The sequence below is a fragment of the Theropithecus gelada genome, chromosome 18, assembly GCF_003255815.1.
Source record: "Theropithecus gelada isolate Dixy chromosome 18, Tgel_1.0, whole genome shotgun sequence".
Lineage (NCBI taxonomy): Eukaryota > Metazoa > Chordata > Mammalia > Primates > Cercopithecidae > Theropithecus > Theropithecus gelada.
This window is the reverse complement of record NC_037686.1, coordinates 56654824-56680014: the sequence shown is the minus strand read 5'-3', so window position 1 is coordinate 56680014 and position 25191 is coordinate 56654824. Positions and strand designations below refer to the sequence as shown.

General features: G+C 36.5%; 1 protein-coding gene across 1 annotated transcript; it reads right to left on the bottom strand.

Moving 5' to 3' along the window:
- Positions 1 to 308: 308 nt before the first annotated feature.
- On the bottom strand, positions 309 to 25016 carry SERPINB10 (serpin family B member 10). The gene is made up of 8 exons (XM_025365352.1): positions 24972 to 25016; positions 17131 to 17307; positions 15283 to 15348; positions 14700 to 14837; positions 12588 to 12705; positions 6766 to 6908; positions 3175 to 3330; positions 309 to 1593 (listed from the first exon to the last, which is right to left on the bottom strand). Exons 2-8 carry the CDS (start codon positions 17296 to 17298, stop codon positions 1189 to 1191), a joined length of 1194 nt encoding a protein of 397 aa, XP_025221137.1. The 5' UTR covers positions 17299 to 17307; positions 24972 to 25016; the 3' UTR covers positions 309 to 1188.
- Positions 25017 to 25191: the final 175 nt, after the last annotated feature.

The following is a 25191-nucleotide window of genomic DNA, read 5'->3' as shown; positions in this document are numbered from 1 at the left end:
CTGTCACCTCACCGGTCACCAGCTGTAATGTTGTTGAGGCTGTGCTTCACTCTCGACGTCCACTAGAATTAGTCTCCAGGAGATGGCAGCCGAGGCACACCGCGTTCCCCGCGCTGGACCAGTGTTAGAGGCGACGCGCTCAGGCCTTCTGTGCGGACCCAGAAGGAAGGTCAGGCCCAGGGGCCCGAAAGGAAGAAGCAGCAGCCGAGGATGGGCGCCCAGGACGAGGATCGCGCGCTGCATTGTGCTCGCCGGGGCTAAGGTTACTGGGAGACGTTGGTTTTAAGTATTTCAGCCATCCACAATGATTATTTTTAATAAAATTTTTATTTTGGAATAATTTTAGATTCACAGAAGAGGTGCAGAGATAATACAGGGAATTCTCATGTACTCCAGTACAGTTTCCCCAAGCGCTAACATCCTAACATCAGCAGGGTACATTTGTCAAAACTAGGGCACCAACATTGAGAGATTGCTACTAGCTGAACTACAGATTTCATTTGGATTTCACTAGTTTTTTAAGTTAATGTTAAAGTTAAAAAATAAGTATTTTTTAAATAGCAGAAAAAGGGGATTTAGTTTTACAATGGTAATTTATGAACCATCAAAATGATCTTTTTGAGACAGGGTCTTGCTGTGTTGCCCAGGTTGGAGTGCAGTGGTGTGATCTTGGCTCACTGCAGTCTCAACCTCCTGGGCTCAAGCAATCCTCCCACCTCAGCTCCTGAGTAGCTGGGACCATAGGTTTGCATCCCCATGCCTGGCTAAAATTTTGATCAAAATGATATTCTTGAGAAACTTCTTATTTATCAATATCATATCACCTTTATAAAGATTTTTTTCATTTAATGATGGATACAAAATATATAATGATAACAAGTATCATGGATATTGCAAGTGATCAAGAATTATAAGGCATTCAGTTGAATAGCATAGCTCTTCTGAAATGTAAATGAAAGTCACATGAGACAAAATGTTAACATGGTAAAAATAAAACACGTTATTCTCTCCAGCTGTACAGATATGACAGGATCATTAGAATGCATTATTTCAAGATCTATTTACTTATATTCAAATATGAAAAAGATTTAGACTACAAACTCATTTTTGTGAAAATTGTGCTTTTCCATCTCATGGTACATTTTTCACACTGTAAGATGGCCTTGTTTGTTGAGAGATACGCGGGATTTAGGGAGAGCATAATCTTCCATAAAAAAGAATGCTGTTGGTTTTATTGTGCCTGATGAAGAAGAGGAATGGGTGATTTGCATTGAATTCGATGGATGGGACTCTAATTCGTGACTCTATCTCACTCCCAGTGCCAGCTGCGGCTTCAGTACCTTGTTCATTTATTTCCACAAAAGCCTTATGGAAAACATTGGATAAAAATAGGTTTCTCGCTGAAGACATTCCTGAGAAATCAGCTTTGCTCTGGCTGAAAGCATCACTCATCCCCATACTGCTCAGGGTTGACTTGAGATCATAACTGTCTTCCAGCTTGAACTTGGGAAGGTGTAGCTGCACTTCATACAACTCCATCATGTCTGCACTGGTCCACTCATTCAGCTTCTCATAGGTGATGTCCTTTTCCAGCTGCCCATTTGGAACCAAGAAAGAAAGAATTAGTAATTCCAAACTGGAATGAAAAACAGTAGTTGAGAGAGCTCCCTAGGAATTTCATAGATGAATTATGATCACTCCCATTACTCAGGGTGACAACACACACACATCTGGATATCCTTTGGTTATATAATGTTGACCTTCAAAATCTTTGTTCTGCAGATTAATTGCTATCCAGATATAGAAGAATTACAGTTTAATTCAAAATGGAAGTACTTCTGCTATAGTATACAAGACATCAACTATACACTCAAATACATCAATATAAATATACATTTAGATGTTATCTATACAAAGCATATACTCTAGTGCAAGTTGTAAGCCAAGGCACAAGAAAACCTGTTTGTCAACATGAGAGACAGCTCTTTGAAAACAAAATTTGGAATAAAATAACATGTCTATACTCTAATCAAAACAATGTGAGATTAATAATTATCAACTAAGTCAAAAAAGAAAGAAAAGATAAGAAAATCCCCCAAATCTCAAAAGTAATTATTTTATATTGAGTTTAAGGATGCTTTCCCTCTTCTTTATATTTTGAATTTTTAAAATAATAAATATATGTGTGTATATACTACATATGTATATATTTGCTTTTTTAAATGACATGTTTGTTTTAATGCACATGCATTTTCTAAACTGAAGTTTTGGCTGTCAATGGCATACCTGTAAACCATTTACATTAATAACATGACAATACCTTTAGCTCAGGAAATTGCACTTCTAGGTTTTTATCTTAAAAGAGCTGACTCTAATGGTTATTTGTCCACACTGGTTTTATTTTTACTATTCTCTCCAGTTTCACAAATGTTATGACATAATTTGGAAATATTTTCTACATACTAGTAGGATCATGGAAACTTACAAGTATTAAGAGTCTGACACATGTGAAAAATTAGACACGGTGCAAAGAAAGACAAGCCATCTGTTGCATGAGACTCATGTTCCGTTTAGGCATGCAAATTGCTCAGAAGCATGGTCTAACCAAAGTTGTGTCCAGATTAATAGAAATTTGGCTGGTAAACAGCTTAAATAATTCTTGAAGACAGTATTGATACAGACTTTTTCTCCTGAAGGTTGTTTACTTGATAAAAATGCTCAAAAAATAAGTTTTGGAAGACAGCTTGATGTGTGTGTATACTAATGCAAATGATTAAAATATTAATCTCAAATTACATAGGTCCTACCAGAGAAAAACCTAGACTGATTGAAAGATGGTTATGATCAATCCACACAGTTCTGTGACTGACAGGGTATATTTGTACCTGTTGTACATGCGGCTATGTGTGTGATGACCCCAGGCTGGAGCTGTCTATACATTGCTTAGCCTTTCTGAGGAACAGTAATATTAACTTTATAGAGTGTTGTAAAGTTTAAATAATATTGTGAAAGTGAAGTGCCTAGGACTCAAGATACATTGGTGACTTTTCTCTATAGGAATTAAATAATAGGGAGACCATTCTTCCTGAGGACAATTGGGAGAAACCTTGGCCAACCAGTTCTTTTAGTAAACACTGGAAACACCCTCACATCGGACACACTGATGTTATTTACCTGTACCAGCCCATTAATATCTTCTGGCAGTAGGATAAGCAGGCTGAGGTCACGGCTTTTGTAGTAGAGTTGAAGGCCCACTGCTTGTGGCTTTTCTATGTGAAAAATTTGAAGCTTTTTTTTCATAAACATCATTTGCACTGGTTTGCTTGTAGTCTAAAACAAAAAGGTAACAAGGTCATTGAAGAAGTATTCCACTAACTCCTTGATTCTCTACCATCATTGGCTCCCAGTTGGTGAAATTGGTGATCCTCTGCTAAATGCTGAATAAAGTTATCCAGACCTTCCTTTATGGAAATATCTATCCCACTGAAAAGTATCACCAATAGCAGATATGTGAGTTTCTAACACGACTGTGGTATCCCCTATAAATCACAGCAACATGTATTAAATCAAACTCTTTTTTTTTTAAATTTATTTATTATTATTATACTTTAAGTTGTAGGGTACATGTGCATAACATGCAGGTTTGTTACATATGTATACTTGTGCCATGTTGGTCTACTGCCCCCATCAACTCGTCATTTACATCAGGTATAACTCCCAATGCAATCCCTCCCCCCATCCCCCTCCCCATGATAGGCCCCGGTGTGTGATGTTCCCCTTCCTGAGTCCAAGTGATCTCATTGTTCAGTTCCCACCTATGAGTGAGAACATGCGGTGTTTGGTTTTCTGTTCTTGTGATAGTTTGCTAAGAATGATGGTTTCCAGCTGCATCCATGTCCCTACAAAGGACGCAAACTCATCCTTTTTTATGGCTGCATAGTATTCCATGGTGTATATGTGCCACATTTTCTTAATCCAATCTGTCACTGATGGACATTTGGGTTGATTCCAAGTCTTTGCTATTGTGAATAGTGCTGCAATAAACATACGTGTGCATGTGTCTTTATAGCAGCATAATTTATAATCCTTTGGGTATATCCCCAGTAATGGGATGGCTGGGTCATATGGTACAATATATGCTCTTGTGTAAATTATGGAAATGCCAATAATTCAGAAACTGAGTAAAGTATATTTTACATGAAAACATTTGAGGAAGTATTTTAGTATTATAAAAACTGACATTCACTAAGAGAATGCAAAGACAAGCAATAGATGAGCAGAAAATATATGCAAAACAACTACTTATAAGAGACAATAATAAAAACTCAACAAATAATACAAAACTCAACAATAATAAAACAAACAAGTCAGTTTTTTTAAAAATGGGCAAAAGATCTAAGAAACACCTCACCAGGAAGAGATACAACACATGAAAAATGCTCAGTCATATGTCATTAGGAGATTGCAAATTGCACAAGGCTATTAGAACGGCTAAAATATGAAACACTGACAACACCAAATGCTGATAAAGATATGGAGCAACAGGAATTGTCATTTACTGCTAGTGGGAATGCACAGTGACACAGTCACTTTGGAAAACAGTTAGTTGGGCAGTTTCTTACTAAGTTAACCTAGTCTCATCATACGATACAGCAATTGTGCTCCTAGGTATTTACTCAAATGTGTTAAAAACAGTGTCCACAGGAAAACTTGCCCACAGTGTAGTGTTTATAGCAGATTTGTTCATTATTGCCAAAAAATTGGAAGGAACTAAGATGTGCTTCAATAGGTGAATGGATGACAAACCGTGGTACAATTGTACCATGAAATATTATTCAGCAATAAAACAAAAAGATCTACAAAGCCCTGGAAAGACATGGAGGAACCTTAAATTCATAGTGAATGGAGCCATCCTGAAAACACTACGTGCTGTATGATTCCAACTATGTGACATTCCAGAAAAACCAAAACTGTGCAATCAAAGATCAGTTGTTGTCAGGGATTTAGGGGGAATGGATGAACAGGTGAAGCACAGGGCACTTTTAGGGCAGTGAAACTATTCAGAATGCTATTGTAATGGTGGCTACATGACACTGGGCATTTTCAAAACCCATAGAACAGTACGACGTCAAGAGTGGACACATATGTAAGCTATAGATTTTAGTTAATAATGATGTATCAATATTAGATCATTAATTAAAACAAATATGCCACACTGATGCAAGATATTAATAGTAAGGGAAACTGTGTGTGTTGAAGGGGGGACATATGAGAGCCCTGTACTTTCTGCATGTTTTTTTCTGTAAACCTAAAAATTATCTAAAAAGTAAGCTAATTTAAAAATAAGACCAACTGCCAAATAAAAGCAAAACAAACACCCCTGCAACTTAGATGTTGTAGACATATGTTACTTTTCCATTCTATGTGTGGAACTGTCAATCACAAAGCCCCACCATATGCTAAGGTGGTGGCCATATGACAAGGGCTGTTTACTGGGTGTACTCCAGCATACTGTGGTTGTTTCCAGAGGGAGCCCATGAATGGCCCCAACCAGAGCCCTCCTTGTGATCACTGTTTTAGAGCTAATGGCAAACATTTTCTCTGTCTACTAGAGTTGTGAAGCTTGAAGGCTGAATATGAGGCAACCATATTCCCTGATCATAATTAGAGAATGAGAGTAGCAACTAGAGAGAAAAAGAGAAAGAGACAGCATGAGAATGAACTGGGATTATGTGTTGAGACTCTAAATACCCCCAATCACTCACTCCTGGACTTCCCAGTTTTTTTGTTACCTAAGCTAATTCCAATGCAATTCCCATTTTGCCAGAGCTAGTCTGGAATACTTTTCTATCACTTGCAACTGAAAATTTCCAGTGAATATACAAACCCAGGTAACTATCCAGCTCACTTCTTGTTAACCTATTGGATTATGTGTTCAGTTCCTTCCCCATCCTCACCCCACTGATTGAGAAATGCCTATTGCACACATTCATTACAGCCATAGTTCCACAGCAGCACTGTTTGTGACCTATCCCTAGACTAAACAACTGTAACAAACCTTGGTCCACTAGTTCCTTTCCTAGGAATTTGGAATGGGATTTTCCAACTGGTCTCTAGAATGGAGAAGATCCTATGGGTAGCTATGTTCCGTCATTGTGAATGGGGAAGCAGAGAAAGTTAGACTTCAACCTGAGAGAAGAATTATGGTAGAAACAGAGTTGGAAAAAATATAGGAAAAAATCCTGACAACATTTGAGTCCTTGTTTCCAATCAGGTCCCAAGGCCCAGCCGCACTCCAGCCCATTCATGAGAGTCAGATCTATAACCTTACATTAGTCTCCCTTTTTATTGCTTTTATTATGTAAGGGTAAGAATTTGGTAGAAGTTAGTACTGGTTTAGCAAGGCAGGTACAGAACTTACAGTGAGGACTCTTAGGTTCTTGTTCTGGACTGCTTCTAACTCAGGCTTGCCTCCAGTCACTTGGCTACACTGTATTTTTCTCACCTAGGAAATAAATGTGAAAACTACCCTACCCAGCTCACATGGGTAGCAAGGACTGAGTGATAGTATATTCAGAGAAGAACAAGGACAGGGGAATTTCATTGAATTCCCCATGGAACTGGAGGCTTTTAGCCCAGCCATCACTTCCCTAGTAAGAGCCATAGTTCACAAGAACATATAATCTAAAAGAAGAGTAAATTTATAAAAGAATCACTTTTACAATGCCATGTGAAAATCCAAACTGATCTTTATAAGGTTCCTACCTCATTTATTCTAAAAGGCTTTTCTGTGGTGTTTTGCACTAAGAATTGATGTTCCCAGATTCCTTTAAAGTACAGGGCGTTCACCAGAATCATCCTGGTTGTGGAATCCACAGAGTCATCAGGTAGGAGATTCTGGATTTTACCTGTAAGAACAAAAGGCAGGTTGCAAATGACTTGTAGAAATATGTCTATTTTAACTAAAGACAACCAGGCTTCTATTTTTTCTGGAACTATACAAGTTTCCTTTAAAAGTCCTGGTTTTTGATTTTCCAGAAATGGACAAGTACTATTCCTGTCCAGAATAGCTGCTGTGAATAAAGAGAGAAACGCTGAAGAAATAATATGCTGAATGGTCAGTAAGCGTTATTCCACATAAAGTACAAATTCACAGTTTAATTATAAAAAGTTCCCTCTAATATGAGTTCATTTGTACCCCTATTTTGAGGGGACTGAAATGCTTCCTTCTTTTTCACTTCCGTTTGTAGCTACAAGCGGTAAGCTGTTCTGATTAACATCTGAAAGGTTGTGCCAATGTTTTCCTGTTGCCCAAAATACTGCTGTGTGCAATTGCTTCGATCAGATTGTTGTAGTTACAACTTAAACTGATATTTGACTATCAACCCCGAATACATTCTCTCCAAACTCTCTACTAAAGCATCTTGAAATATTTATAAAAATATGTCGAACATAAATCTCTCAAATCAAGTATTATAGGTTTGCTCTAGAGGCACATGTTTGATAACTGAGGTAGATAGAACTGGATTGAGAACCTCGTGGCCAACCCAGTTTCACTCTGCAACAGTCATTGCTTCCAGATCCTCTCAGCAAATGGGGCTAGAAAATGTACATATTATACACACATCTGTATCTATTTTTACATCTATCTATTGAATTATCTTTCTGCATATATATTGAAGAGTAGGGGGTCATATTGGTACTTTCAATTCCAATCTAATAACACAGGGTTCATTGTAGCCTGTTTAATAAAATAAGTCAAGAACTACTTTTAAACACATTTTCTAAAGTCCAATTTAAGTTGCTAGTCTCTTTATTTTCCTATGTTTTATAACTAGAATGATGTTGGGAAAACCTTGACATAAAATTCTCTTATTTTCCATATTTCCTTTTTACTCATGGTTGTTTTAAGAAGAATGCTAGGTGTCCAACTGAGATAATCATTTAGACAGTTTAAGTAAAAGCCATAATTATGTGGAAAATTAAGGAATTTTAGTTGGTTTTTTTTTCTAAAGTTAAATATATCCAGTTATATTTTTTAATATAACTTTTATATTTTTTATATTTATATTTATTTTTATATTTTTTAATATAACGTTTTCTTTTTTTAAAGAAATCTAATGAAGTACTAAGCCATCCATTAGTGATATTTAACCCAACAATGAAACAGGGGAGTTAGAACAGTGTTCCCAAGGTGCTAGGAACTCCCAAGAAAAACTGGAAGCTTCCCATGCCCAGAAGGCAAGTTATAAACACAGCACATCAATGTCAGCCCAACAGTCACCATAGACAAGGTATTGTGATCTGTATTATAAACTAAGACTGGTAAAATGGGATCCTCACTCAAAAAGACACACAGAAAACCAAAAGTATTAAACAGTTAAGAAAATCCACCCTATGAGAGAGAAGCACCAACATCAACACGTACTAACAGGAAACAGAATTAATACAACAAAAAGACTTAAAAATAAGCAAAATTTACAAATGCAGAGAAAGCTGATTGATTTCACTAATGAAAAAGGAATAACCAATAACCATAAGTCTCGAAGGGAAAAGAAATAATTGTCAAAGCTGAACATACATAACTGTGGAATAAAACTCTTGAATAGATTGACTGAACAGTTGAATGAACACAGCTGGAGAAAAACAATGAGCTGGAAAAGGATAACAGAAGGGCAAAGAGATGAAAAGTAAATATAAATGGAAAATGAAAAGAGATAGGATAGATTGGGAAATTTCAAATTTGTTTATTGGAAGTACTGAAGGCAAGAAGGGACAGAATGAAAAGAAGAAAATCATGAAATAAATAATATACACAATTTCCTTTACCTGAAGACCTTTGTATTTAGATTTAAAATGATTGCCAGCAAAATTATAAAGTAAATAAACAAAAATAAAAAGACCCCTGCCTAGAACATAATGTTGAAACCTCAGAACACCAAAAAGAAAGAAAAATATTCTAAAATCTTCTAGGGAAGGTTCAGGGTGCAGGTGTGTTGTTTTTATTAATGATACTGGATGCTGCTGTCTAAAGGAAAAATGAAGACCTTGGAGAAGACCTGTTGAAAGCTCAAGGAAAGAAGTTTCTTTGAGATGATTCAGGTAGAACCTAGTCATGCCAAACACCCTAGCAACTTTCCCTTAAGGACACATGGAACTCTGCCTCGACAAAGTCTGAGTTCCTGAATAGCTAATTAATTCCTTATTTTATTCGATGTTGAATGCTTCCAAATAGCAGATATTTGTGTCCAAAATAGAAAACACAGAAGGATTACAGCTTTCTCCCTCTCTGGAAAATTCCATTTCTGAAGAGTAGAATGAGGAGGGTCAGCTGGAGGAATGAAATCATGGGATGTGGCAAACAAGGCTCAGTGAAAGATTTGGACTGTGTCCACCATGAGCTTATTTTTTGGTGCCTCTCATTTGACCAGTGGTATGATAACAGAGAATTTTTTAAAGTGTGAATGTCCCATACCGTGGCCATATAGTACTATAATCAGCAGTCTGCCCTTTCTTCCATAAAGTAAAAGATTATTTGCTCAGTTCTTCTTCAAAACCGAAACTTCTAGACTTATGCTGCCTAATATGGTGGCCACTAGATGCATGTCGCTACTTAAATTTAAATTAACTGAAACGAAATAAAGTTGAAAATTCAGTTCCTCAGTCACATTAGCCACATTTCAAATCACCTATGATCACATGGGAATAGAAGCTACTTCACTGGACAGTGCAGATTTACGGCACATTTCCATCTTCATAGGAAGATCTTCTGGACAGCTGTGTAATCCAGACACCTGGATCTTGTCATGTACCTTGAGTGCATCAGTCTAAGCTGGGGAAGCAAGGCAAGGACCAAGTCCTAAGAGCCGTGCTTATGTGGCATCAGACAACAGCTATCTTCTTGGCTCTAAAAGGCTTTGCTGGGATGCAAAACTAGCAGATTAGTTGCCCCAGCCTTCCTATCTGTAGGATCCCCACCTGACTTCCAAACAACATAACAGTCACCAGGCTAGGAATCTAAGACCTAACATTTTGTCCAACTCCAGCACTATTCTTACTCCTACTCCTGCTATGTTGAATTTGTGTTGCAGGTCACAACATACTTTTGCCTATGCAATCAAATTGTGGTCTCACACGAGCTGCAAAAGTGCAAGTACTTAGTAAATGCTAGCTAATCTATAATTCTAAACAAAACAAACTTATTTTCAGATGAATGCAAATGAGGATGGAAGTTGAGTACCATGGTCACTCTTGCTTCACCACGGCTTTTGAGTCACGGGTTCAATGTAAAAGGAACTGAGCACTTAGGGCTGCCAATGTTATCAATTCATTCCAATAAATGTTAATGTTCTGAACAACTGCTATGAGCAGGCCTGTTATGTGTGACTAAAGCTGAAGGCAGAGTTATCGCACATGGAGTCCTTGAGTCTAGCAGAGGACGTAGATGTATAAGCAGTTAGCTTTGATAACAGTGTGGTAAGTGTCAAAGTAAAGGTTTGCACAAATGTCATGGGAGCAAAGAGGAGGATGTTTAGCCTGAATGAAGCCCTGAGAAGTTATTCGGGGTCAGAGGAGGGGTTGGGGTGGCAGGGCAGGGAAAGGTATTTCAGATAGAAGAAATAGCATGAGTACAGGGCCATTAAGTAGCACAGGGAGTTCGTGACACTCTGACATATAGAATCCCTGAAATATAAATTTTAATCCAGGGAGTGACAAGAGTTGAAGTGGAGAGACAAGCAAGGCTCCACAGGCACATTGGGCCTTATGTGTCTGGTTAGGGGCTTTGTGCTGATCCCGCAGGTCATGGGGCAGCATGAATCAGTTTTGAGTAGAGGGGTGACATGGCCTATCTGGTCTAATTTATATTTTAGGCAGGTAATTTGGGTGGTAAATGGAGGTTAGATTTGAAGGGAACAAGATTAGAGGCAAATTATTGCATCTGTGCAGATACAAGATAGCAAAGAAAGAAAGACTGTGGAGGAAGGGATTTGAAAGGAAGAGAGAACTCTGAGAAACACTTAAGAGGAAGCAAAGGAAAGGGGAGAATTTAGAATATCTCTCAGATTACTGTTCTGGGCAAGTGTGTGGTTGGTGTACCCATTCACCAAGATGCAGAATACATGAGGAAGACAAGGTCTGGGAAAACCATTTTGAATGTGATTTCAGGTATGTTGAATTTGAAATGCATGGGACGCTTGACAATTATGTCTAGCAGGTATTTGTTATGAGTCCTGAAGTTCAGGGGAGAAGACTGCAAAACATTCCATGTGCTTAGACACAAAGCAAAGGCACCATCATTAATATTCATTAATGACAAATGATAAATTAATCTTCATTAAGTCATGAATGATGAATGAATCTTCATTAATGATGATGCCTTTGTATTTCTTCCTACGATATAATAGAATATCAGTTGAAATGTTGATTTAAAAGGCAGCATGATGTGTAGAAATCAGTTCAGACTTTGGAACTAAGCTGACATATTTGAAATCCTATTTCTGAAACTTTAAACTGTGTAATCATAGATAATTTCTCTAAAATCTCAGCTTCCTTATTTCTAAAATAAGGATAATAATAAAAGACTGTTAAATTGCCTGGGAGAATCCGTCTACTATTTCCTTTTAGAAATAAAACCCTGAAATTTAGGTGACAAGTGGCAACCCAGCTGAAAACTCCATTTCGCAGGTCTTTCTTCCAGCAAGTATAGTGACTGGAATGTGGTTGGTCACTCTTGCCTGGAATTAGGGGCTTTTTGATCCTAAAACTAGGAAAGTCACAGGCAAACCAGAAGGTGTTGGTCACCCTAGCAGAAAGTATGCCATGAACTACATTTAGGCCAGTGGAATATGAGTGGAATTGACGTGTGAAACTTCTAGAGCATCCCCTTAAAGACAAGTTAGCTTTTGTTGAAATTTCTTTTCCCCACTTCCTGCTGCTAGTACAACTGGCTATTGTAAGAACCATCTTGCACCTGGAGATGGAAGCCATGTATTGAGGATGGCAGCACTGAACACCAGCCTGGATCTCTGGATGGCCTTGGGAGACAGAATGCTCTCTCTAACCTAGGATGCCTAACTACCTTTGAACTATTATTTGAGAGAAAGACAAACTTGTGTCTTACTAAGCCACTATATTTTGGGTCTCTTCTTTAGAGTAGTTTAATCCATACTCTAACTGATACTTGAACATGAACTGATTTTGAAAAGTATTTAAGATTCTGTAGCACATTTAATGCCACATTTCTGTAGATATTTTTCCTTAAAAACCATGCATGCAGCAGTATTTTCAATTTCCTTTTTGCATTTTTCTGCTTATTACCCTTGGACTCTTCTTTGAAATTAGTGGGAGATGATAACTTTCTTGTCTATTTGGTAAAGTGATGACTTGACCTATGTGTTTTAAATAACACTTATTACTAGGCAGTGAATCCAAAAATTATGTACATGAATAGAAATAATGTTCTGAATATTTACAATGTGTCCACACTTCTATTTAAGGAATATACATACTTACACATGACACAAACTAAAATAAATACAAGGATGTTTGGGAAAAGCATGCTGCCAAGCCCCTTGGTGAAAGCTTACCCTCGGTCTGTCTTTCAACCCAAGAGTTGATCTCCTTTCTGATTTGGTCAGAAGCTTCCACAAAGTTAACAGACTGAGGCTCTGCACCAAAATATGTTTTCATGTCTTCTAAATATTTCTGGAAGACATAGATAAAATCCTCTTTTGTAGAGTTTGTTCAAAACTGAGAAATCAAATCTATTTAGATTATCAAAAGAACTAGGTAGGCGGGCAATTGCACACTCCCATATCATCACTCCATTTCCTCTTTCCTGACTCCCAGTTTTGGTCAAAAACTAAATACCTCCCTCTCCAAACTTAGCAGGGCACTGGCTAGCTATGCAAAGCTCCAGCTGTGGAAGGAAGTACTGATGCCCACATTTTGGGGGCTTCCACATCCTCTTCCTTTCTATTTTTATCCATGCCTTGAAATGAGGCTAGAATGGAAAGGGACTACAAATAAAAAGAGTGACCCCAGTGGCCAAGAGGTATTGAGCATTGTACTTGACTTTCTATGGTAGGGATGCAACCAAGGTGAGGCTTGTGATACTGGTAGCTTCCTTCTGTGGATTCTAAACATCAAGAACCTTGTGGAGGGCCCGTGAAGAAAATGATATTCTGCCATGAAAATGGATTTGTAAGCAGAGTCGAATGTTATATTAGGCATTCTGAGGAAAAAAAAAAGAAATGAGGCCTCTAACTCCTCCTGGTCCTCTGATGTTCACGCAGTGGCAGTTATCACATGTAGGCTATGACTGAGGTTGCTCTTATGGGGGCACCAGCCTTGGGAACATAATTTATTCTTCAAGACCATGTAGTATTCCTTCAATTTGCTTACTTTATGGAGGGCTTATAGGGAGTAAAAAGTGGTGAGTTAATTCTGTTGCCAGGAAGTGGCTTGAAGATTATGAAGTCTAAATTCTGTGGAATTTAAAATCTAGTAAAAAGAAAACTTAAATATTTATGAGGGACCACTGCCTGTCTTAACTCAGGGCTTGTGGACATATAAAAATATGTTTATCTCTATCTCTGTGTCCCTCTTGTTTCCAAGTGCCCGCTGAGTCAGTCATTTCTCCTACTTCTGAATTAAACCGGAGTCCATGAGCCTACGAGAAAGGAAACTGTCTTTAAGATTCCATTTGGCTGGTTTTATATCTTTAGTAGTAACAAAGCTCAAGTCCTGAACTCCCCAGAATTCACTAGATTTGAACAAGGATAGCATTGCTTGAAATCACAAGGTAGCTTTATTTTATCTTATTGCTATTCTTCTACCCTATCTAATTTCCTTACTCTTTGCCCACTGGACACGTGGGTCATCCTGCCCAAGGAGATGATGGACAAAGAAGTAAATTATTGACCTTGGTTGTCGTGTGACCCTCTTAACTGAGGGCAGAGTCATCATGGTCTACATTGGTGGGATTTCAACCATTAGCAAAGAGAAGTTGATATTATTTCATGTTTCATGTTCCCAAAGTCTGTAAAGTCTTGATGTGAAAACTGCTTACTTCTCTCATCCCAAGATCAGTTTTGCTCCCAAGTAGACAGTCTCCAGCCAAGTCTCCATATGTATTTGTAGGCCATTCTCAGGGGTTACCTCTTTATTCTAGACAGAAATATCCGAATGCTAGATCTGGTTTGATACTTGTTATTGGTTTCCTTTACCACTAGACACTGGTTGGTTGGTCTAATTGATTGTTTACAGGGAAGTACTGACCACATTAAGATTGTCCCTGATACTTGAACATGAACTTATTTTCAAAAGTATTTAAGATTCTATAGCACATTTAATGCCACATTTCTGTTATTAGTAGATATTTTTCCTTAAGAACCATGCATGCAGCAATATTTTCAATTTCTTTTTTGCATTTTTCTGCTTTTTACCCTTGGACTCTTCTTTGAAATTAGTGGGAGATGACAATTTTCTTATCTATTTGGTAAAGTGATGGCTTGACCTATGTGTTTTAGATAAGACTTATTACTCGGCATATTACTCAGCAGTGAATCTAAAAATTATGTACATGAATAGAAATGTACTCTGTACATTTATTTGTATAGAAAGAAATATACAGGTTTACTGATAGGTCTCACATTGCTTTCTTTTCCATTAGCTTAAAATAAGACATTTGCACTTACATTGTGAAATGGATACGTTTTCTCACCATATATCGCATTGGCTGTTTTAAGTAGGTAGTCATCGTTGGGCTTGAGGATTTCTGAGATAAGCGTATGGAAATCAGAGTGTATTTCTTCCGAGTTGCTCAAGTTGAATTCCTTTAAAATAGAAGGAATTCGTCAAATAAAAATGTTGAACAAGAGTTACGTACATGTTAGCAAACTAAAGCTAAATACAATTATTTGGTAAATCGCAAACAAAAGTTGAAAATGATCCTAAAGTGGATAAAAATGTTTTCTTTAGTGTTAGTACAAAAGAATGAAATGTTATTGAGGCCATAATTTTCTTCACATTTAGTTTGCAAAAGCAAGCAAGAAAAAATTTGAAACTAGAGAAATTTTTAAAGAGATTAAAAGGGTGTGGGGACAAGAGATCTTTCAAAAAGTGTAGACATTTTGTATTCCGAAAAAAAGTTTCTGTAACTTTAATATATGTTTCTAAGAAAAGTTACCTGATAAAAGTTGCTTAAATTATCACTAAAATACATGTGCTAAAAGTACTTTTTCCTTAATTATCAAATGTGTATTAAAGGATAAGATATACCATTTTCCTTTTTTTTTCACTTTCAGGGCTGGATTTGACTCCCTGGTCTCTGTTAAATTGAAGCACCTGTAATTTCAATAAAAAGACAAATGAATAGACTGCAGAGAATTAATCATATAAATTACACATCATCTGTAAATACAAGTCAGTCATTCCTATAATTGCAGAACATATAATTAATTTAAAAAGGGGCTCTGACTTAACTTAAAAAATGTGTTTAATAAATAAGTCAAGAACTGCTTTTAAACACATTTTCTAAAGTCCAATTTAAGTTGCTAGTCTCTTTATTTTTCTATGTTTTATAACTAGAATGATGTTGGGAAAACCTTGACATAAAATTCTCTTATTTTCCATATTTCCTTTTTACTCATGGTTGTTTTAAGAAGATTGCTAGGTGTCCAACTGAGATAATCATTTAGACAGTTTCAGTAAAAGCCATAATTATGTGGAAAATTAAGGAATTTTAGTTGTTTTTTTTTTTTCTAGTTAAATGCTCAGTTCCTATGTCTACTACCACTTGACATATATAGGCACAATGTTTGTGTTCACCCCAGCATTTCATTGGAAAGTTAACAGGAAAGACGTAGATACCCTACTTTCCTTGGAATTGTACAATAGTAGAACAGAAGGAAATACTTTTATCTCCCATGCCCTGGACCCAGTTGACAATAAAAAATACAGTATATTGCATCAAGGGTTGCATTGATCTATGGTAATAAAACAAGGGCCACCTGCCATAAAAGGGGTGCACAGCTAATTCATGAGGCTCATTTGCAACTGGAAGTGTTAACATCTGAAACAAGGACAAGCAACATCCAGCCATATATTTACATAAAATAGACTCACACTGGAATCCATTTAAGATTGTCTATCACATTAATTATTAAGACTTTTGAGCTAATGAACCAATCATTAACAGGTTGTGAACAAGGATTTTGTTGTTGCTGTTGTACTTTTTAAACTACCTGATATCTTGTGAACCACAAGAGTAAGGATGATATCCCAAGTCCAGACTAATAGAGCATGTGTCCTGCCCACATCTTTCAGAATTACCAGCTGTGTTCATATCCATACTTTGCAAGGAAGTCACCTTCTTGGGTGAAAATTCTGTCACTTGGCCTTTTGGTTTTGCAAGATTTAGGGCCAAGTTTACTCTTTCTGTTTTTATTTTTATTTAAAAACACATTTTATATACATATTGTTGCATATATGTATATGCATTCATATATATTTTTACACATATAGCTATTTTGCTATCTATGGCTATATATATGTTTATATACACACAGTGTTTTGAGGATGCTTATTGCAAAAATAGTTCTGTGTACAATAGTATTATGTTGTTATTTTAATGATCTTAATGGGCTTCATTCAGATAACCAGGACTCCATTCAGATAACCAGGGACTAAACAAAGAGAGAATCAAACAAAGCGTGAGAAACAGAATTCTTCTATTTGTCTTTTTTGTGTCTCCAAGAAAATCCTTACGTGATTATAAAGATGCTGAATAATTCTATTATTTAAAGTTTGACCGATTACTTTTTGAAATAATATCATCAAAATAAAATTGGTTTTGGTGTTGAACAAAAATTGATAACCTCATCCTTTCTCTGTTTTATTTTGCTAAAGGACACAGGTTCTCAAATGGTTTTCCCAGCAACAGTTTGAAAACTGATTCCCTTTACCAGGATTTGTTTTATGGTATAGAATTTTTAAATGTCTGTCTTGTTTTAGAGAATGCTATTTTGAAATTTAAATTATTGAGTTGTCAAGAGAAAACTGAAGTTAAAAGGCAATGAAAGCACTTAGTTTACAAGAAGCAGAAGACGGTTGACCTCTTCCACTCACCTGGGCCATTTGGGCTGCAGTGGTGCCTTTTGTGCCCAAATACACCATGGCCAAGGAAGTTGAGATGCTCCAGGAAGAAAAGAAAATATTTTTACTCTGAGCAGATTCAGCTAGCTTTTTGCTCAACTCCAAGGCAAACTGGTTGATTGATGTTGCTAGAGTGTCCATTGAGGAAACCTAAGAAAAATAAAGCAAAAGTTAGACAGCTTATGAATATTTCTTTCCACCTTTGAAAAAATATGTATTCATATTTGCATACATATCCATGTATGTAGTCGTAAGAGCTGAATAGACTTTAGCAAAATTCTAGTCTGATACTAGTATTTTATATATTAAAACACTGAAGTTTAGAGAATTTAAGGGAATTGTCTCAAATTTTAGTGTTAATGTACATTAGAGAATAAATGGATTCTGGTCAGTTAAATCTGAGTCCCATAACATAGTTTTTGCGACTCTTTTGACATTTTTCACACCACTAGTTTGGTTTCCATGTGTTTGTCTCTATTTTTTCCAACTCCAGCATAAGATTCTTGAGAGCAATATATTCTTCTTACGCTGCTTCATGCACCTAACAGCACCTAGCTAAGGATTTTGCACAAAATGGGTGCTTATAAATTTGTATTACTCATTTACAATATTCATGGTTTGGGCTGTAACTACCATTTTTAATTTATGTAAACATGGAATCATGCACAATTAATTGGAAAATGCTTGTAGAGAAGTTGAGAAGTTAAGACTGTTTGTCTTTATTCTCACTCATTTGAGACCTTCTGAAACTGGTTTTCTGGAACAAGAGTACTCAGGTTTCCTCATCTTTTTTGATATTATACTCAGCATTTAAATATTATCTCTAATGGAAGCAACCAAACAGCTGGCCAGCCTACCACACCTGCATGTACCTGGCCTGAAAACAACAGGTGCCCCAATCCACTGCAAATGTGCGCCACCTCCACTCCATCACAAACACTCACAGCCTAGACCACTGAGGCAACTGCAGACATCTTTGATGATGATTACAACTGAGGATACTGCATAGATATTATGCTACTGAGTCCACCCTAAACCAAAGCCAACATACCATACCCAACCGATACAACAATATTTTAATTTAAAAGCCTTTTAAAACTAGGTTTCTATAGTTAATTCCATCTATTTTGATTTTATGGCAAAATAATTTCTCAAATAGGTTAAATGATTTAACCAAGTGCTAAGAGAATCTGTTACTGCTAGACCAGCCTTACAAGAAATCCTTAAGGAAGTTTTAAACATAGAAACAAAAGAATGATACCTGTTACTTAAGTACGTAGTGCACACACTTTATAAAGCAACCACTCAATAGAAACCACAAAGCAACCAGCTAATAACTTCATAATAGGATTGACACCTCACGTATCAATATTAACCTTGAATGTAAATGGGCTAAACACCCTATGTAAAAAACACAGAGTGTCAAGTTGGGTTATAAAACAAGACCCATTAATCTGCTGTCTTTAAGAGACCCATCTCACATGTAATAACACCTATAGGCTTAAAGTAAATGGTTGGAGGAAGAGCTATCACACAAATTGAAAACAAAATAGAGCAGTGGGTGCTATTCTTATATCAGATGCAACAGGCTTTAAGCCAACAAAAGTAAAAAGTGACAAAGAAGGGTATTATATAATGGCAAAGGGTTCAATTCAACAAGAAGACTTTACTAAATGTATATGCACCCAACATTGGAGCTCCCAGATTCATAAGACAAGTACTCTTCAACCTACAAAAAGACTTAGATAGACACACGATAATAGTGGGGGACTTTAACACCCCATTGACAGCATTAGACAGATCATTGAGTCAGAAAACTAACAAAGAAAAACTTGAGCAACTGGACTTATTAATAAACATCTACAAAATACTCCCACCATCAACCACAGAATATACATTCTTCTCATCTGCATATGGATATACTACAGGATTGATCACATGCTCAGCCATAAAGCAAGTCTCAACAAATTTTTAAAAACTGAATCCAGTAGCACATCAAAAAGTTAATTTACCACCATCAAGTAGGCTTTGTTCCTGGAGTACTATATTGGTTCAACATACACAAGTCAATAAATGTGATTCACCACACACTTAAAAACAAAAAACATCTGATCATCTCAATAGAGGTGGAGAAAGCGTTCAATAAAATCCAATATCCATTCATGATAAAAACCCTCAACAAACTAGGTGTTGAAGGAATATACCTCAAAATAATAATATACCAACTATACTCTCAGACCACAGTGCAATAAAAATAGAAATCAATGCCAAGAAGATTTCTCAAAACCACAGAATTACTTGGAAATTAAACAACTTGCTACTGAATTACTTTTTGGTAAACAATGAAATTATGGCAGAAATCAACATCTTTGAAATAGACACAGAGACATAGCATACCAAAGTCTCTAAGATGCAGCAAAAAGCAGTGTTAGGTGGAAAGTTTATAGCACTAAATGCCTACCTTAAAAAGTTAGAAATATTTCATATTGATTATCAAACATCAGACCTAGACAAACTAGAGAATAGAAAGAAAAACAAATTAACCCTAAAGCTTCCAAAAGAAAAAATCATAAGTAAAATCAGAACAAAACTGAATGAAATCGAGACCCAAAAATCCATACAAAGAATCAACAAAACAAAAAGTTGGTTTGTTGAAAGTATAAACATGATTGATAGACTGCAGGCTAGATTAACAAAGAAAAAAAGAGGAGATATAAATAAGCACAATCAGAAATAACAAAAGTGACATTACAACAGATCCCACAGAAATGCAAATGATCCTCAGAGACTACTATGACTACTGGTATGCACATAAACTAGAAAATCTAGAGAAAATGAATAAATTCCTGAAAACACACAACCTCTCAAAATTGAATTAGGAAAATATTGAGACCCTGAACAGATCACTAACAGATCACTAAGTTTCAAAGTTGAATCAATGATAAAATCCTACCAACAAAAAAATGCCCTGGAACAAGTAGATTCACAGCTGAATTCTACCGGGTGTACAAAGACAAGCTGACATCAATCCTGCTGAAATAATTTCAAAAAATTGAAGAGGAGGGACTCCTCTCTAACTCATTCTACAAAGCCAGCATCATCCTGATACCAAAACTTGGCAAAGACACAACAGAAGAAACCTATAGGCAAATATCTGTGATGAATGTAGATGCCAAAATGCTCAACAAAATCCTAGCAAACTGAATCCAGTTGTATATTAAAAAGTTAATTTACCACCATCAAGTAGGCTTTGTTCCTGGAGTACTATATTGGTTCAACATACACAAGTCAATAAATGTGATTCACCACACAATTAAAAACAAAAAACATCCGATCATCTCAATAGAGGTGGAGAAAGCTTTCCATAAAATCCAATATCCATTCATGATAAAAACCCTCAACAAACTAGGTGTTGAAGGAATATACCTCAAAATAATAAGAGCTATCTGTCTGAGCAGGCAAAAGCTGGAAGCATTCCCCTTGAGAACTGGAACAAGACAAGGATGTCTACTCTTACCACTCCTATTCAACATAGTACTAGAAGTCCTGGCCAGAGCAATGAGACAAAGACAGACATAAAAGGCACCCGAATAGGAAAAGAGGAAGTCAAACTATCTCTCTTCATTGACAATGTAATTCTATACTTACAAAACCCTAAAGACTCCACCAACAGCCTCCTGGAACCAAAAAATGGCTTCAGTAAAGTTTCAGAACACAAAACCAATGCACAAAAATCAGTAGCATTTCTATACACCAGTAACATTCAAACAGGGAGCCAACTCAAGACTACAATTCCATTTACGATAGTCAAAAATAAATAAATAAATAAATAAAATACCCAGGAATACACCTGATGAAGAAATGGAAAGATCTCTACAAAGTGAGCCCAAAAAAACACTGCTAAAAAAATCATAAATAATACAAACAAATGGAAAAACATTCCACACTCGTGGATGGGAAAAATCAATATTGTTAAAATGACCATACTGCCCAAGGCAAACCTCAGATTAAATGCTATTTCTGTCAAACTACCAACATCATTTTTTCCGCAGAATTGGAAAAAACTATTCTAAATTTCATATGGACCCAGAAAAGAGCCCCAATATCCAAAGCAGCCCTAAGAAAAAAAGAACAAAGCTGGAAGCATCACATTACCCAACTTCAAACTATACTGTAAGCCTACAGTAACCAAAACAACCTGATGCTGGCACAAAAACAGACACATAGGCCAATGGAACAGAATAGAGAACCCAGAAATAAAGCTGCACACCTACAGACATCTTATCTTTAACAAAGTAAACAAAAACAAGCAATTGGGAAAGGACTCTCTATTCAATAAATGGTGCTGGGATAGTTGGTTAACCATATCCAGAAAAATGAAAGTAGACCCCACTTTTCAACATGTACAAAAATGAACTAAAGATGGACTAAAGACTTGAATGTCAGATCTCAGACTATCAGAACCCTAGAAAAAAAATCTAGGAAACACCATTTTGAATATCAGTGTTGGGGGAAGTATTCATGACTAAGTCTTCAAAAGCAATTACAACAAAAAACAGAGTGGGACCTAATTAAACTGAAGAGCTTCTGCACAGTAAAATAAACTATCAATAGAGTAAACAGACAACTACAGAATGGAAGAAAATATTTGCAAACTATTCCACTGAAAAAAGTGTAATATCCATTATTTATAAGAAACTTAATTCAACAAGCAAAAAACACCCCATTAAAAAATGCCAAAGGACATGAACAGATACTTCTCAAAAGAAGACATACAAGTGGGCAACAAACATGAAAAAATGCTCAACATCGTTAATCATTAGAGAAGTGCAAGTCAAAACCATAATGAATACTACCTCATATATGTCAGAATGGCTATTATGAAGAAGTCAAAAAACAAGGGACGCTGGTGAGGCTGTGGAGAAAAGGGTACACTGTTGATGGAAATGTAAATTAGATCAGCCACTATGGAAAGGAGTTTGGAGATTTCCCAAGGAACTTAGAACTACTCTTCAAATCAGCAATTCCATCACTGGGTATACATTAAAAAGAAAATAAATCATTCTACCAAAGAGACACACACATATGTGTTCATCACAGCACTATTCGCAATTGCAAAGACATGAAATCAACCTAGGTGCCCATTAGTGTTGGATTGGATAACGAATAGATGGTACCTACACACCATGGAATACTGTGCAACCAAAAGAAGGAATTGAATCATGTACCTTTCTGCAACTTGGATGCCCTAGAGGCTGTTATCCTAAGCAAATTACGACAGGAACAAAATACCACATGTTCTCACTTATAAGTGGGAGATAAACATTGGGTACTCATAGACATAAAGATGGCAAAAATAGACACTGGGGACTACTAGAGTGGGGAGGCAGAGGAAGGAGAAAAGATTGAAAAACTAACTCTTGGGTACTATGCTCACTACCTAGGTGATGGAATCAATCAAACCTCAACCTCAACATCACACTTTATACCCTTCTAACAAACCTGCATATGTACCCTCTGAGTCAAAAATAAAAACTGAAATTATTTAAAAAATAAAATAATTCCAATTATTAGGCCTAGGAAATCTCATTAATGCCAAGGTTGTGTAGAGTTAGGCCTTGCATGCACGTCACCTGGCCTTCTGAGAAACCTAGAATGAGAGCTTTGGAAGACATTAGGAATTCTCTATACTCAAATAACTTAATCATGAGAGAGACATGTATAGACAAAGTTTTGATTTCATCATAACTCGGAGTTAATAGTGATACTGTGGGAATCCCTCCTAGCCATAAACTTACACTTACCCAAACAGCTTCCCTGCCTCTAAATCATGCCCTAGGTGTGGCTCCTGCCTACTCCAAAAGCTTATGATAATCCCAGGCTGACATGATTTGATTAAACAGTAAACAAAAAAGACTGTAGTTCTGTAGTAATTCTACACCCGCATAAAATATTGAATATTTGCCTGTGACTATTTCTTCCTCAACAGATCAAATGTCATCTTCAAAATAACTCTATACTTCCTTTAAGGCTCTTATTCATTCAACTAACATTTTGTTACCTGCATACAGTATATATCAAGCTTTGTATTTTTAAAACTCATGAATTAAATTCACATGGAAAGCGTTTGGTTCTTGGCCAAACCACACTCTTCATGAAGTGGGGAGAAAGTACCATTTTAGAGGCTGGGGTTTTTCTACCTCAGTTTATGGTTATCCTAGTGTTTATTTACTTGTAATGTGTTCCTGAAAACAATAATTCTCTATTATAAAAGCTAATTTCTCATGTAAACTTAATATTTAGTTGTATTCGTCTTCATTAATTCCCTTATTAATATCATTATTTATATATCAGATGTTACCCAGAACATACAAGAGAAACAATTCTTTGTTTTCTTTTTTTAAAGAAATCTAATGAAGTACTAAGCCATCCATTAGTGATATTTAACCCAACAATGAAAAATACTTTCTGAAGGGTGTAGAATTGTGAGATGAAATTTTACAGGAAATAATTATTCCATACAAATGTTGGACAATTATATTTTCAGAGAAGACTGCAAATGTGTAGGTCAGAAGTCTACCATGTCATTTTCAAAATTAATTGCTCTTTTGCAGTTTTCAAGATCTGTAAACTGATCATCTATGAGCTTAACCTGTAGACAGGCTCGGAGGAGAAGCCAAAGAGAATGAAAAAAGCAAGAAAAAGATAGTGTCATTCATCAAAATGTCTCATCATAGACATTTCATCATCACATGCCCCTAGCATATCAGAGTTGGAAAGACCCTTGGAATCTCCCTAACCCAGTTCCCCCGTTTTGTCTGCTAAGAAACTGAAGCTGAGAGAGGCTGATTGAGCAAAGGACGCACAGCAGAGTCAAAACTGCAACTTCGTTCTCTTGACTCTGAATACACAGTTGCTTTTGCTATTGTATCTCATTGTGTTTAAGATTTTAGTGGCTAAAGAGAGAGATTATGTGATGGAGAACCATCAGGAGGAGAAAGAAGATCTGGAGAGTGGGGAGAAGGATTCTTGTCCCGTTTTCCAGGAGACACTCCCTAAGGCCTCTTGCCTTTCTGATGACAATGATAATATTACCTCCTCATGGAGTTGTGCGTATCAGAGAATGACAGCTTCCCTCAATCCCCAGCACCTCTCTATTCACCTAAGGCCTTTTTTAGAGATAAGTAATAGTTTGGGGTGGTTTATGAAGAGCGCCTAGTGTAATGTGGGGGATTCGGAACATTGGTTATTCCACAGAAGAGAAGAAAGCTAATGGCCCATGAAATGGTGGCCAGGAGAGGACAGTGGGGTTTTGGGTTTGAGGGGGAACAGTTAAAGAGTCAAACCATGAGTTCCATATATTAATGACTAGGATCCAAATTCAGGGTGCCAAGCTCACATTTGCTAAAAGGTTGAAGGGTTTTGGCTCAACTGTCCTGAGAGAATATCCTATTTCTCTCTGCCTATGTTGACAGATACAGAAAAGTGACTGGAGGAAACTCCACTCCTCATTTCACAATGCCAGGTAAAACAAGGAGCAAATTCCACTCCACGATTCCTAGAAAAACAATTTCTCTAACTTTTTTGGGGAATGAATGTTCTTTCTCCCGTATCCCTCTTTCTAGTACAAACTTCAAACCAGCTTAGGTTACTCTATGACTTATACAGAAAAATTCTTAAGGGATTGGGCCTTATCTATTATTTCTGGACTTTTTTTGGGAGAAGGGGTCTTCATTATTTGTTACTTAGCTAAGCACTTCAACCAAGAAGAAAAACATAAATAAAATCATCACCCAAAGAAATATTTACAATACCTGGTTTTCTTCCACTGGAGCAGAATTGGCAATTTGCTCCTGTAGTAAGAGATTGTGGCTGAAGAGTTGGGAAACTTTTAACTGAAGAAATTAAAAAAAAAAAAAAAAAAAAAAGTTAGCACCTCCCTGTTCTTAGCTCCACCCTTTGATTCAGTTTCACAAGCATGTATACTCTTTCTTTCAGGCTTATTTTAGCCAGAAGTTTCAATAAAAAGAGACA

Coding starts and splice junctions, on each gene's coding strand:
- SERPINB10 (XM_025365352.1), bottom strand. CDS start 17,298: ATGGACACTCTAGCAACATCAATCAACCAGTTTGCCTTGGAGTTGAGC. Junction 3,331..6,765: donor AGCCTTTTAGAATAAATGAG/GTAGGAACCTTA, acceptor TTTTTGTTTTAG/ACTACAAGCAAACCAGTGCA. Junction 1,594..3,174: donor ATATTAATGGGCTGGTACAG/GTAAATAACATC, acceptor CCAAATGGGCAG/CTGGAAAAGGACATCACCTA.